The sequence below is a fragment of the Hyperolius riggenbachi genome, chromosome 12, assembly GCF_040937935.1.
Source record: "Hyperolius riggenbachi isolate aHypRig1 chromosome 12, aHypRig1.pri, whole genome shotgun sequence".
NCBI lineage: Eukaryota > Metazoa > Chordata > Amphibia > Anura > Hyperoliidae > Hyperolius > Hyperolius riggenbachi.
In genome coordinates, this window is record NC_090657.1 from 105,862,579 (window position 1) to 105,876,460 (window position 13,882).

General features: G+C 43.1%; 1 protein-coding gene across 1 annotated transcript in view; it reads left to right on the forward strand.

Annotated features, from left to right (window-relative positions):
- SKAP1 (src kinase associated phosphoprotein 1) overlaps positions 1-13,882 on the forward strand; it is an 827,172-nt gene that overhangs the window by 602,446 nt on the left and 210,844 nt on the right. Inside the window, exon 9 of the mRNA XM_068262705.1 lies at positions 13,281-13,436. Within this exon, the coding sequence (XP_068118806.1) occupies positions 13,281-13,436 (156 nt within the window). The remainder of the gene's footprint in view (positions 1-13,280; positions 13,437-13,882) is intronic.

The window sequence follows — 13,882 nt, forward strand, 5'->3', positions numbered from 1 at the left end:
TGGGAAACCTCTCTGAGAAGGTGTCTTAAGGGCTCTGGCCATTTGGTGTAAGAGCAAAGTTGTCTTTTAAAAGAAAAAAAATGTAATTCTGATCACTGCAATGACTGCGCAATCTAACCAGGAAGCGATCAGAAAACTGACTGCGCTTATCTTCCCGAATCACCTGCGTTTCTCATGGCTGTTCCGTGACAGCTTAGTCAAGGGACAGAAACAATATGGCAGCAAGACAAGCAACTTGGTATGAGCGCAGTCTCAGCAACAAGCCCAGCATAGGCTATCACGGGTGATGACAGAGGGCACTTACCATTAATTTATACTAGGACTAACTAATCAGAGAGTAAAGGAATCCAACGTTACCAATCAACTTAGAGTGTATCAGCTGAGATGCTGACACGCAATGCATACACGTGGTCAATGTTTACAGCGGCGGAGTGCGTATTGAGAGCGCGTCCGCTGCTTATCCAATGGGAGCTGAGCACCATGCGCTCCAGTGAAGTCAGAGACAGGCCGAGACCCAGAGGCTTGCACCTCAGCGTGAGTCTCGGCGTTCCACCGCCATCCGCGGCCACCGGATCTTACAGTACCCCCTCCCTTAGGAGTGGACTCTGGACACTCCGCCTAGGGTTTACCAGGATTTTTCTCATAAAACTCCCTAATAGCTATAGAAAAAGAGGAACAGATCTGCTTCTTTGTCAGATAAAAAGTCAGATCTTTATTAATGTGCAAAGGTGCTGGACATACAAATAAGCTTAGCTCACACGTATCAGAGCGTCACAATCGGTCCTTAGTCATAGCTATGACTAAGGAGCGATTGTGAAGCTACGTTACAGGTGAGCTAAGCTTATTTGTATGTCCTGCACCTTTGCACATTAATAAAGATCGGACTTTTTATCTGACAAAGAAGCGGATCTGTTCCTCTTTTTCTACGGTGTTTGGGGACTTGGCTGTCCATGATCCAGCTCCTGACAGTTTTGGTGGGGTGGTGAGCGGTGTTCAACCTCTTTCTACAAAGCTCCCTAATGGCTAACTCAGCATGAACTTGTTTAGTAGGAACCCAAGATCTTTTTTTCTGGTCCATATCCCTTCCAGTCAATTAAATATTGCAAGGAATTTCTTACAATACGAGAGTCAAGAACTTTCTCTACCTCAAATTCTTGTTGACCATCAACTTCCACGGGTGGAGGGGGTGGGTCCGAAGTCCAGTAATTCGCAGTAGACTTCAACAGTAAAACATAAAAAGAATTAACCCTTCTAATGGATCTGGGCAATTTAACCAGATAAGTTACCCAGTTGATCTTTTCTATGACTGGATGTGGACCAATGAACTTGGGTCCCAGCTTGGCAGGAACCCAAACTAAATCCCCAGGCCTAAATTCATCTTCAGCAGTTCAGTGCATATTAGAGAACAATTTCTGGGTATTTACAGCATTCCTGATATTTTCCTGTACTGGTTTCCAAATTTGGTCGCACCTCGTGGACCACTCTTCTAACTCAGGAAGATTGGAAATACCAGAAAGTGCATTGAACTTAGGGTTAGAACCATAGATGACCTGAAAAGTAGACATCTTGGTGGAACTGTTAAGCTGCTTGTTCATAGCAAATTCAGCAAATGGTAAAAACTGAATCCAATCTTCCTGACAATCTGAAACAAAGCATCTCAAATACTATTCCATTGACTGATTCATTCTCAGTTTGTCCATCAGGATGAAGCCCAGAAGAAAGTGACAAAGATACTCCCAGGTTATCACAAAAAGCACGCCAGAACTGGCAAACAAATTGTACCCCTCTGTCAGAAACAATGTTTTCAGGAACACCATGGATTCTGAAAATATTTTCCACAAAAATCTGAGCCAATTCCTTTGCTGAAGGCAGCTTAGGAAAAGGTACAAAGTGTGACATCTTACTAAATCTGTCCACCACTACCCAAATAACAGTTTTACCCTGGGAAACTGGAAGATCGGCCACAAAATCCATGGAAATATGAGACCATGGTTTCTCAGGAATAGGCAAAGGCGACAGTGTTCCCTGAGGTGCCGTTCGTGCCACTTTACTTCAAGCACCAACAGAGCATGATTTCACAATTTCATCTTTGATAATGGAAACTGGAAGCATGATAAGATTATTTTCTGAAGAGAAACTGTGTTTTTTCTTTGCCGGGGAGGGTTTTGAAACTCAGAGCTGCAGAGATCCCCCAGTGGTTGTGGTGATAGTGTTATTGGAAGGAACAGTTGCAGAAACAGTTATGAGACCATCCTTGGCGATGTTGTCTGACTCACCTGTCAACCCGGATTGCCAAAGTAATAGCTTCTTCAAGGGAGGAAGGTACTGGATGACTGACAAGAATATCATTACCAATATCCAAAAGTCCAAACATAAATTGGTCCATGAGAGCAGCATCATTCCAAATAGTTGAGACTTCCCATCATCTGAATTCTGTAGCGTTTTCTTCCAGGGTGTGACAGCCTTGTCACAGATTCCTTAGTCTATGCACAGCAGTAGAAACAAGATCAGGGTCAGAGTACAGAACAGACATACTGTAGCTTTAAACAAGTTATCCACTGAAGTTAAGGCTTCATGCTTAGAGGGTAGGCCATAAGCCCAGGACTGTGGATCTCCTTGTAGCAAGGATATGACAAATGACAGTTTTTGAGATTCTGAACCAGAGAATTGAGATTTTACTTTGAAATATGTTAAACAGTTACTCATGAAATTGCTGAATTGAGATCTGGCGCCAGAGAATTTTTCTGGAATAGGCATTTTTGGATTCATAGGCACTCTAAGTGGAGGAGCAAGTTGAGATACAGAACAATCAGAGAAATAGTTCAGCACGTGGTGTGGCACTAGTCAGTTGTACCCCAAAGATAATAATGATGTGTTTTCCTCTTTATGCACTGAAGCTGGCATGTTCCCTGAGTTTTTCCAGCAAGATGGTCACCACCACAATATGGGTGTCAGGTCCGAGCATTCCTAGATGAACAGTTTCCTGGAAAGTGGATTGGTCGTCGTGGGCCAGTTGAATAGCCCACAAGGTCTCCCGATCTGACCCCCTTAGACTTTTATCTTTGGGTCATCTGAAGGCAATTGTCTATGCTGTGAAGATATGAGATGTGCATCACCTGAAACTACGGATACTGGAAGCCTGTGCTAGCATTTCTCCTGCGGTGTTGCTATCAGTGTGTGAAGAGTGGGGAAGAGGGTTGCATTGACAATCCAACACAATGGGCAGCACATAGAACACATTTTATAAGTGGTCAAAAACTTGTAACTAACTCGTGAAAGAATAAAGTTATGTTAAAACCAAGCACACCATTGTTTTTCTTGTGAAATTTGCAATAAGTTTGATGTGTCATATGACCCTCTTCCTATTGAAAAAACAAAAGTTGGATTCAAAATGACCGACTTCAAAATGGCCGCCATGGTCAACACCCATCTTGAAAAGTTTCCCCCATCACATATACTAATGTGCCACAAACAGGAAGTTAAGATCACCAACTATTCCCATTTTATTAAGGTGTATCCATATAAATGGCCCACCCCGTATAATTACTAGACAGATGCGTGGTCAAACAGGCCAGAGTCAGTCCAGGCAGAGTTCATGGGAATACTTTTAACAAGCAGGAGTCGGTCCAGGCGGCAGTCAGGAGAATCCGGGTACAAGCTGAGTCGGCAACAGGTAATCCAATATAGAAGCATGGTCAGGTTCAGGCTGGGTCGGTAACGGTAAGGCAATCTAAAAGAAGCTTAGTCAAGAGACAGACACAAGTCGGCAGCAAGATGCTGCACACACGTGGTCAATGTTTACAGCGGCGGTGCGCGTACTGAAAGCGTGCCCGCCGCTAATGGGAGCTGAGCGCCATGCGCTCCAGTGACGTCAGAGACAGGCCGAGACCCAGAGGCTTGCGCCTCAGCGTGGGTCTTGGCCTTCCGCCACCATAAGCGGCCACCGGACCTTACAGAGGGATCAGAGGATCACCGGGGACATTGCTTTGGTCACTGCACTCGCGATGGAGCAGGTGAGTGATAATCAGCTGGAGCCGCTGGGCAGTGAAGGTAGAGAGGGATACAAGTATTGGGCATCGCCTAGAGACACTGCAGCATTCACCGCTCCTGCAATGGAGCATGATGGGTGACATGAACATGCTGCCGCCGCGGAAGGTGTCGGGCATCAGTTGGGGGGCATTGTAGCTGTCCCCACTCCCAGGATGGAGAATGCTGGGTGACTGTAGCTCCCTTCAGTTTAGCTTCCATTGTTACTTCCCCTGCAGGTGTAGTGTAGTGTAGTTTAAAGTAGCTGGGGGGAAGGGGGAGCAGCAGGGATTAGTGTAGTGCAGTATGCAGTGAAGTGTAATGTAGTTGGGGGGTGGACAGCGGGGGTTAGTGTAATACAGTTGGGGGAAAAGGTCTACAAGATGCCCCGACCCTTATTCACATCAGGTTTAGTATATATATATATTTCCCCTGATTCTTGCCCTCTAAACCTGGGTGCGTCTTATAGTCCGGAGCGTCTTATAGTCTGAAAAATACGGTACATAATAGATTCAATGGTTTATTGTCTCTGAATAATAGCAGTGTATTAAGTGTTCCAAAGGCACATGAACTATTGACCTTTTTTTCTCTACCATCTGCCGTAAGAAGTTGTATTCTGCCAGGAAAAATGTTATGGCTGTAGTTTTCTTATCAGTGATTTTTACTATATTTACTATACAGGTAGTCCCCGGTTAACGAACGAGATAGGGACTGGATTCAAAATGGCCGTCATGCTCAGAAAAAAAACATTTTTGTCTGCACTGTTCTGAAGAAGGGGACCCTGGGTGGCCCTGAAACAATTGTTAACCATAGTGTTGATATGTGATTGGTAAATAAACTATGCTCATGGAGAAGCTGGTGTGCTAACCGACCATTTCTACTACTTGAACTTTGTACTGTACATACACTTTTTCCTCCTGGGCCCTCCAGTTCCCTCCCATATCCCAAAAACGTGCAGATAAGTTAACTGGCTTTTTCCTAAATTGACCTTTTGACTACAATGGATATATTACTATGCTATGGATTAGATTGTGAGCTCCTCTGAGGGACAGTTAGTGACATGAATATGTACCCTGAAAAAGATGCGGAAGATATTAGCGCTGTATAAATCATAAATAATAATGTTAATCTTATCATGTCACATGTCACTTGGGTACACTTTCAGTTCATAAATTATGTTTCACATGCCAGTGGGTTCACGTCTGCGCAGTAACTTGGAGCCACTTCTGCATGGAGAAAAAAAGCCATGCGTGAGTGGCTCCATGCATGCATGGGTGGTATCATGCATGGGCTCAAACAAAGAAAACAGGAGAGTGTGACTGTAAGCGATATTCAACATTAACCACTTCACCACTGAGGGGTTTTACCCCCTGAGCACCAGAGCAATTTTCACCTTTCAGCGCTCCTTCCATTCATTCGTCTATAACTTTATCATAACTTATCACAATGAAATGAACTATATCTTGTTTTTTCCGCCACCAATTAGGCTTTCTTTAGGTGGGACATTATGCCAATAATTATTTTATTCTAAATGTGTTTTAATGGGAAAATAGGAAAAATGTGGGAAAAAAATTAATTATTTTTCAGTTTCCGACCATTATAGTTTTTAAATAAAGCATGCTACTGTAATTAAAACCCATGAAATTTATGTGCCCTTTTGTCCCGGTTATAAAACCATTTAAATGATGTCCCTATCACAATGTTTGGCGCCAATATTTTATTTGGAAATAAAGGTGCATTTTTTTCTGTTTTGCGTCCATCCCTAATTACAAGCCCATCATTTATAAAGTAACAGTGTTATACACTCTTTTTTTTTTTTTTTTATTTATTCTTTATTTTCATACAAAAGCATATTATCAAAAAAGATACATAGAAAAGTAGTTTCCTTCACATGCATAAAAGACCAAAGACCGTCACTCCTTTATATTACTTATTTCAACAACTAAGGAGAGCTCCCGGGCTCCAAGTCCCTCCTCCCCCCTCCCAAGTACCACACGCTTGGCCCCTCTCCCCTGTGCCCGGGGCCCCAAACCGATACATAATCAACTCCTCTCTGTAAAGATGGGGGGATGTGGGAGGAGCCCACCCAGTACTTCTGGCAAGAGAAAGGAAAAGGAAAAATAGAGAAAAAGAGAAAGAAAGAGTCTGAGGTGTGAAAGAAGACCCGACCCCCAGCAGCAGACAAGAAGAAAGAGTTTTTTCCCGCTCCTCTGCCTAAATTCCTGTAAACAGGTGCCACCGTCCGCCATTAGTCCCGTCGCCCAGGAGCCCTATTCCCCGTCCAGGCCCAGGAGACTATATATCTCCTCCATTTCTCTTATTTTAAGATCCTGATATTCCGCTGATCCCTTAAACTCAGTCCATTTATCCCATCTCCACACCTCTTTCCCATATATTATACAGGAGAGCTCCTCCATTTTCTGTGTGTGATCTATCTCACTCAACCACTCCCGAACTGTAGGGCACGTCTGTGCCTTCCATTTACGGCCGATTACGATCCTTGCCGCGTTTATCATATGCATACCTAGGGAGCCCCTATATTGTTTTAGATCTATATCGTTGAGATGGAGGAGATGTACCCCGGCTTCTTCCGACACCGGGATCTCAGCTACCTTCCAAATTAGGTGTTTAACTACTCTCCAGAAGGGGTGGAGTTTTCTACAACTCCATAATAAATGGAACAGATCTCCCTCTTCCACCCCGCATCTCCAACAGAGGGGATCAGCACCACATATCTTACCAAGTTTCGCTGGAGTGTAGTACCAACGTGTCATGATCTTATACCCTGACTCTTGTATTCTAGTTGACATAGAGGCCCCATATGACATTCTAATTATCCTATTCCAGTGGGCTGCCGAAACCGTTTTACCTAGATCTCGCTCCCATTTATCCCTATACCTCTGGGTCTCGTCTATTCCTTCGCCCAAGTATGTATATATACGTGTCAAGGTACCTTTGGAATGTCCTTTTTCAATACACAATTTTTCGAATTGAGTTAGACTCCTTGAAAGTTGTTCCTTATTGCCCAACGCGAGGAGGAAATGTCTAAACTGGTTCAGACTCCAATAATCTGCCCTCTCAATGTGTAGAGTTTGTGCTACTTCCCCTTCGCTTTTCCACTGATTATTTGTAATCAGCGTATTAATCTGCAATCTTTCCCCTCCTCTCCACTGTTTGTAACTTCCCCTTTGCATCCCCGGTTCAAATTTCTGATTACCCAAGATTGGCATCAACGGGGAAGGGCGAGGAGATATCTTTTTATCTAACTTTTTAAAAACTTTAAGGGTATGTTCTATTAATGTCCCCGCTAATGGATGGCATTTTGGAATGTAAGGGAGCCATGGGGAAGTTTCTATAGACTCCTCCATAAATTCCTGTTCCAGGGAGACCCATTGCTTAGAGTCTTTGTTCTTATTCCAATCAATGATTCTGGTGAGAACCACCGCTTTATAATACCTATGAGGATCCGGGACTGCCAACCCACCCTTACTTTTTGGTTGGGTTAGAAGAGAACGCTTTATTCTTGCCTTTTTTGCCTGCCACACAAAATTCATAAACATTTTATTCACCTCTTCTAGAAAACCCGTGTTATACACTCTTGACGTAAATATTTAAAAAGTTCAGTCCCTAGGGTAACTATTTATGTATTTTTTTTTAATTGTACATTTTTTAATTTTTTTTTAATTACAAAAAAAAAAAAAAAAAAATGGGGAGTGTGTGAGTTAATTTTTAGTGTAAAACTAATTTATTTCTATGTAAAAAATGCTAAGGGTGTAGTTTTACTGTTTGGCCACAAGATGGCAACAGTAACTTTTTGTTTATTGCGACCTGCGAGCGTCCTTCCGGAAGCTCGCAGGAAGTACAAGGAGGCTGTGAGTGTTTGTTTTTTCTCACAATGATCGCGCTGCCCATAGGAGAGCAGCGGATCATTGTGGGGCTTAGATCAACGAACGGGAATGGATTTTCCCGTTCATTGATCTCCGGGCAAGCGGGAGGCGGCGTGTTTACTAGCGGCGGGCGGCGTGTTTACGAGCGGGAGCACGGGCAGCGGCGGGAGTGCGCAAAGTACGGATTTCTCCATCCCTGGGGGTTAAAGGATGGAAAAAGGGACTGAGAAATCCGTACGGGCGGGGGTAAAGTGGTTAATTATTATTATTATTTATTTATAAAGCGCCAACATATTCCGTACAATGTAAGAAAACAAACAAGGGATACATAATGATACAGACAATGATATACATCAAATATGAACACTAATACAAGATACTGAACTGCTGATTACAATTGCAAATGTAACATGACTAAAATGTATAAATGTCTAACAGAGTGCAAGCAATTAAATTAATAACATTCCATGACACAAAAGGGTGAGAGCCCTGCCCTTGCGAGCTTACAATCTAAAGGAATGGGGTGGAAAAAAGAGGTGGGGGAAGTATACAGTATATGTACAGGCAGTGCGTAATTAGGTTGTTTAGTGGGTGCATGGCCTAAGCTAGAGAATATGCTTGTCGGAAAAGGTGGGTTTTGAGAGAGCGTTTAAAGATTTCAAAGGTGGGAGAGTGGTGGATGTGCTGAAGGGCATTCCAGAGGAGGGGTGAGGCACGTGAGACATTAATCAAATATTGGAAAGAGAGTTCCAGCTCAGGGACGTTTGGGGTGTTAGAAAGAGGCTTCCCCTACTGAGGTAAGTATCTACAGATACTATTTAAGGGGAGTGAATGGGGCAAGGAAGAGGAGGGACTAGGAGGGTGATATGAGGGAACATTGGTGCAAGCTTGCCTCTTCCTGTGTGAAAATTTGACTTTAGCCAAAAATCACATTTTTCAAGGTGTGGTTATGGGGCTGGGGGACGAGAAGAAAACGGACAACACACAATGGTATGTGGATCCAGCATGGACATACCGCTGTTCTAACCTTCGGTAGCTTTGTCAGGTGCGCTTTAACTTTTTGAGTTATCATACTAAATAATTCCTTAATTAAAACCTGAAACCAGAGTATCATCAAAATGCATCTTCAAAAGAACACAAATATGAAATTGAAGTGTGCTTTGTTCCATCACATTTGCATTAAGAACTGTTGATCTGGAAAGATCATATTTCCATTCAGATCTTTTTATGTGGAAGTATCTTCTGCAGTCTCAGTTTGCTGTAAAACAGGGTAGAAGGCGTGGAAGGGAGGTAGAAGTTCACACAAGCAAAGTAAACACAAGCAGGAGAGTGGAACTGGTATAGCTACCTGCAGTTTTGTTTATACCTATAGGCCACCTAGATATTGCATCTCGTGTGTGGAAAAGCACTCCTGGCTGTGTTGCAAACATTTTCACCAGCATTTGTTTTCCAATGCAGCGCAAGTCTTTTACAGCAGTTGAGGAGCTGAACCATGTAATCAACACTGCATGCAGCACTTGAGAACTGCTATTGATAGTTATGCGTGGTGAATGACTGTAAAACTGCCAATCTACTGTGTTTTTGAAGGGTTCAGCTAGAATGCCTAGAACAGTACAGTGGTTCAGCAATTGTACAGCTGTCAGCTGCCGGGGAACCTTTCCACAGAACCACTATGTAGGTAGAAGAAAAAACAAAAAACAGTCGTGTAAAAGTAATACCTTTTAATGGATAACTGATAAAGTTAAATAATGCAAGCTTTCTGGGATCTAGTCCCCTTCTTTCAGGCGTCTTTGTGGTCTTTTTTTCCTGATTCCCCACTGCTTGCTTTCAGACAACCTCCCAATTTGAGACAAATGATTATCAGAAGTGCATTATCTACACCAGAAACTCCAGGCACATTACCCTGCAATAACACAAGGTGTGAGACCTGCCCTTATATCTTGTGCACAAGCCAAATACAAATACCAAACTCACAGAAATATCATCAAATACAAGACCAATTTTCCTGTGAGCCATCCAAAGTTGTAAACATGATACGCTGCATGAAATGCCCCCAAGAGGAATCTATATAGGAGAAACGGGACAAACACTGTGCACAAGAATGAACCATCACCGCTTTAAAATTATTGAGGGTAAAATGGACACACCGGTTGGCCAACACTTCTGTGAGCCAGGACACAGCATGCAAGATCTCAAAGTACTTATTCTTAAGGGCAACTTCAAAGAATGTGCTCAAAAGTTACCCCATCGGATTATATGCGAATCAGTGGAGCAAAATGGATGGTGGAGGAGGTTTTGTTACTGGCAGAGGAGCGGAAGGATCGTGCACTAGTGATCCTGCTCTTGCCAGCTGGCTCCCTGATGTGTTTGTGCCCCTTATCCCCAGCACCATGGTGTGCAGAGTGCGCTGCTCAAGACTACCTGTGTGCCCTGGCTTGTAGAGCGGAGCATGCAAGCAACATGTCAATTGTCAGTGTAATGATTCTTCCTCGGTGTCTCATATCTATGACACTATCTAAAGGCATCTTGAGACACAGATGTATGATCCTTGGGGTACATCTAGCTACAGTGGTAGGGGCTATTCTGGGGAGGGGGCTTATACGCGTGTCAATCACTTTTTCCCTGGTTTCTGAGGGAAAAGTGGGTACCTCGGCTTATACGTGGGTCGGCTTGTATGCGAGTATATATGTTATTAGGGCAGTAGCAGTTAGGAAGGAAATAAGGTTTAAATTATGTTTAGTGGGTAACTGTTATCAAAAGGCACTTTTACTATATGTACTTTTTACTTTAGCTGTAAGGTTTTGTTCACATCTAAAATCGAAATCGCTGATGGCAGCGATTTTTCATTTTCTTACACTTTCCCCCTCCCAGCGCTTTTCAAAGCGCTTTTGCAGAGTGATTTGTTTTTTCACTTCCTGAAATACAATGTATTTATTCATAAAAGCGTGAACGCTATCGCCTTATAAAGCGATTTTTGAGCGTTTTGCGTTTTTCCTATACCTTCCATTGTAGCAAAATTGCCCGAAACTGGTACATGTAGTGTTTTGCTGAGCGGAAGCGGACGAAATGCGCTGATATGAACTGTCCCATATGGAATCATTGCACAAGCTCTTTTAAGGCATTTTTTAAAATTGGCGGTGCTAAAAAAAACAAACGCAGAACACCCTAGGTGTGAACAAGACCTAAGTGATTTTTTTTTATAAGCATTTCTTTTATTTTTATGGATTTTTGTACTTATTATTTGTAATAAGTACAAAGTCATACACTGTTACTGGAAGTTTTCAGGGTGCATCACCAAGGCAGTAAGCCAAACCACTATGCATAATGCGTAGTAAGTCCAGAGTAGGTTAGCATACCAGTTTCAATAAAGTTGATATTTATTCCATCAGTTAGTCCACACTGCTAGCTGACAATTGCCCCCTTTACACAGAGGTCTGTGCTTTGATATAGGGGACCTCTCGGGGCCCTGAAACAGTTGTCAGCCAGCAGTGTGGACTAACTGATGCAATAAAAAGCAACTTTATTAATAATGGTGTGCTAACCTACTCTGGACCTACATCTCCATTTCATGGTCGCTTGCCATGGGACTTCACATGATGAGCATTGGAAGATATGAGTAGACCACGGGACAAAGCATCCAAAATGCTTATCTGTGTGCACTTACTTTACGTCTGAGGGAGAGAAGCTTGCATTTGATATGAGGGATATAATGGCCCAGTATGAGGAATATAGTGGCGAGACAGATAATTTTGGTGCAGAGCTGTGCCAATGAGTTGGGTGCTGCCATTGGCCACAATGAGAACTATGGTTACAGTGGCGCTAAGGGACTAAGTTAGGTATCGGCGGTTGTCGGAACTCAAATTAAGAAAAAAAAGGGGCAATTCGGCTGGCAACAGCTAGTGTCTGAATTACGTGTGTACCCAACCCCCTCGGATTCAGAGGGGGAATAGCATTAATGCCACCAAGGAGTCTGCCTTCAGCAAGGTGAGCCGTCTTTCGGCATCACCCTGCGCCAGGATTTGTCAGCGGCAATTTATGAGAAGCACATAATGGGATGGGACATAATCACCATGCTTGTTATTCTGGAAGTGGGGCTGCATAATGGTTCTTTTCTACATTGTTTAGCACTGAATATTGTATGGTCAAGTCACATTATCACTACATGCAAAACCAGTGTGAGCAAATGCATGTGTCACATGCAGACTTAATGAGTTTTTAAGGTGGGATGTCAAGAAGTTGCCAATACAGAAATAACTGTCATGGGGAAAAAGAGTGATTATCAGCTACAGGGCCAAGGGTGGCAGCATTTCAGAAATGTCAGTGTATGTAAATTGTTCATGGTCTGCTGTGGTTAGAGTGTACCGTGTGTGAATGACCTGATATGTGGTAACTGTGGGCACACAAGCCATTAATGTCAGAGGTGAATGCCGGTTGCGCAAGTCGGTACAGCACACTACCATAGAGCAATTCACTAACTTTAAAAAAGGGAGGATTCCAGCTGAGTGTCAACATTGGACTTGCACCAACTGGAAGAAAGTTGCCTTCTTTGATGAGTTTTGAACATAATTTGCTGGCCTCAAAATCCCTCAGGTTCCTTTCACACTGGAACGTTGCATTACCCTGTGTAACGCAACACCAATGACAGTCTACGGGGCCTTTCATAGCGGGCCGATGTGACACGATGCGATGGAAGCCAACAAGGTTAGCGAGGGATACAGTGCATTGGGGGCCATCTTGCGACATGCAGCAGACCGGAAGTCATTTAAGCTTGTGGCACCGCACTTATTGTAAATTATTTTCTGCAAGTATTAGCGTCATGCATGCGCAGAAGCGTATTTTGTCAATACACTTATGTGCAATTCGTCTTTTCAGCCACTGGAAGTGAGCGCTAGACAACCTCACTTCCTGTTTGGCCTGATGCCAGAACTGGGATTACAGCATATTAACGCGGAAATCCCCAAAGGCCTTTTTTAGCATTGCCGTACGATAAAATTATTGAATTACATCCTACCGGCAACACAGACCAGCACTGTGAAACCGGCCTAAGATCAACCACCACATACCTGACCTGTCAGTAACGGTTGAACCACTGCTGTCTGCATGACTCCAAATACCTCCATGAATCATCCACCCTCTTACTGAGTCACGCGGTGTCCGGCTGCTGTCTGCTCTGTTGCAGGTCATTATTCTGGATACTAGCAGATCGACATAATAATGTGACTGAATTGTTTGTTTTACTATATAAGTGATAGAGACTCAACAATAACGGTACTTTGACCCTTCTACCAAGTTTATTGTATGTGGCTTTTTGATCCTTATATTTTTATATGGAACATTAGTTAATAAAAGGATATGATATTTTCCCAGATATCTTGTCGACCTCTATCCCCTGTGAAGATGATGATGAGGAATCTTATGATGATGTGGACAGCCTGAACTCTTCCTCTGTGGGACAGCATTCTCGCCTGGACAGAGCTGACAGTCCCTTAGAGGATGATGATGACATCTATGAGGTGGTTCCAGGTAAGAGTGTCCCTGTACAACCAGAAAGCATCCCTGTTCCCACACACCATCTTCTTTCCTGCCATCGCCTCCTCGTCTTTATTCATTGTATGCTTCTCTTTGTTTTATTATGCTAATGAGTATACAGTCTCTGCTGGGGCTATTTCTCGTGTCCCAAGCAGCACAGGAAAAAAAAAGAAAGACAACATTATTTCCTCAGCAAGTCATCGTCGTTAATGAAGTTTTACAAAAACAGATACAACCGAGGAAAAATAAAATTTCACAGGTGATAAATTTTTCCAATTTCCCTGGCAGAATTGGATCAGATTGTTAAATTAAGAGTGAAGGTGTCTGTTAGACAGCAAGGAGCGGTGATGGGTAATTTTATAGAGTGGAAAATTGAATCAAATTGCTACATTAAAACCCAGCTCCTACGAGATTTTTCTCAAGCGCCGTCCACTTTGTCA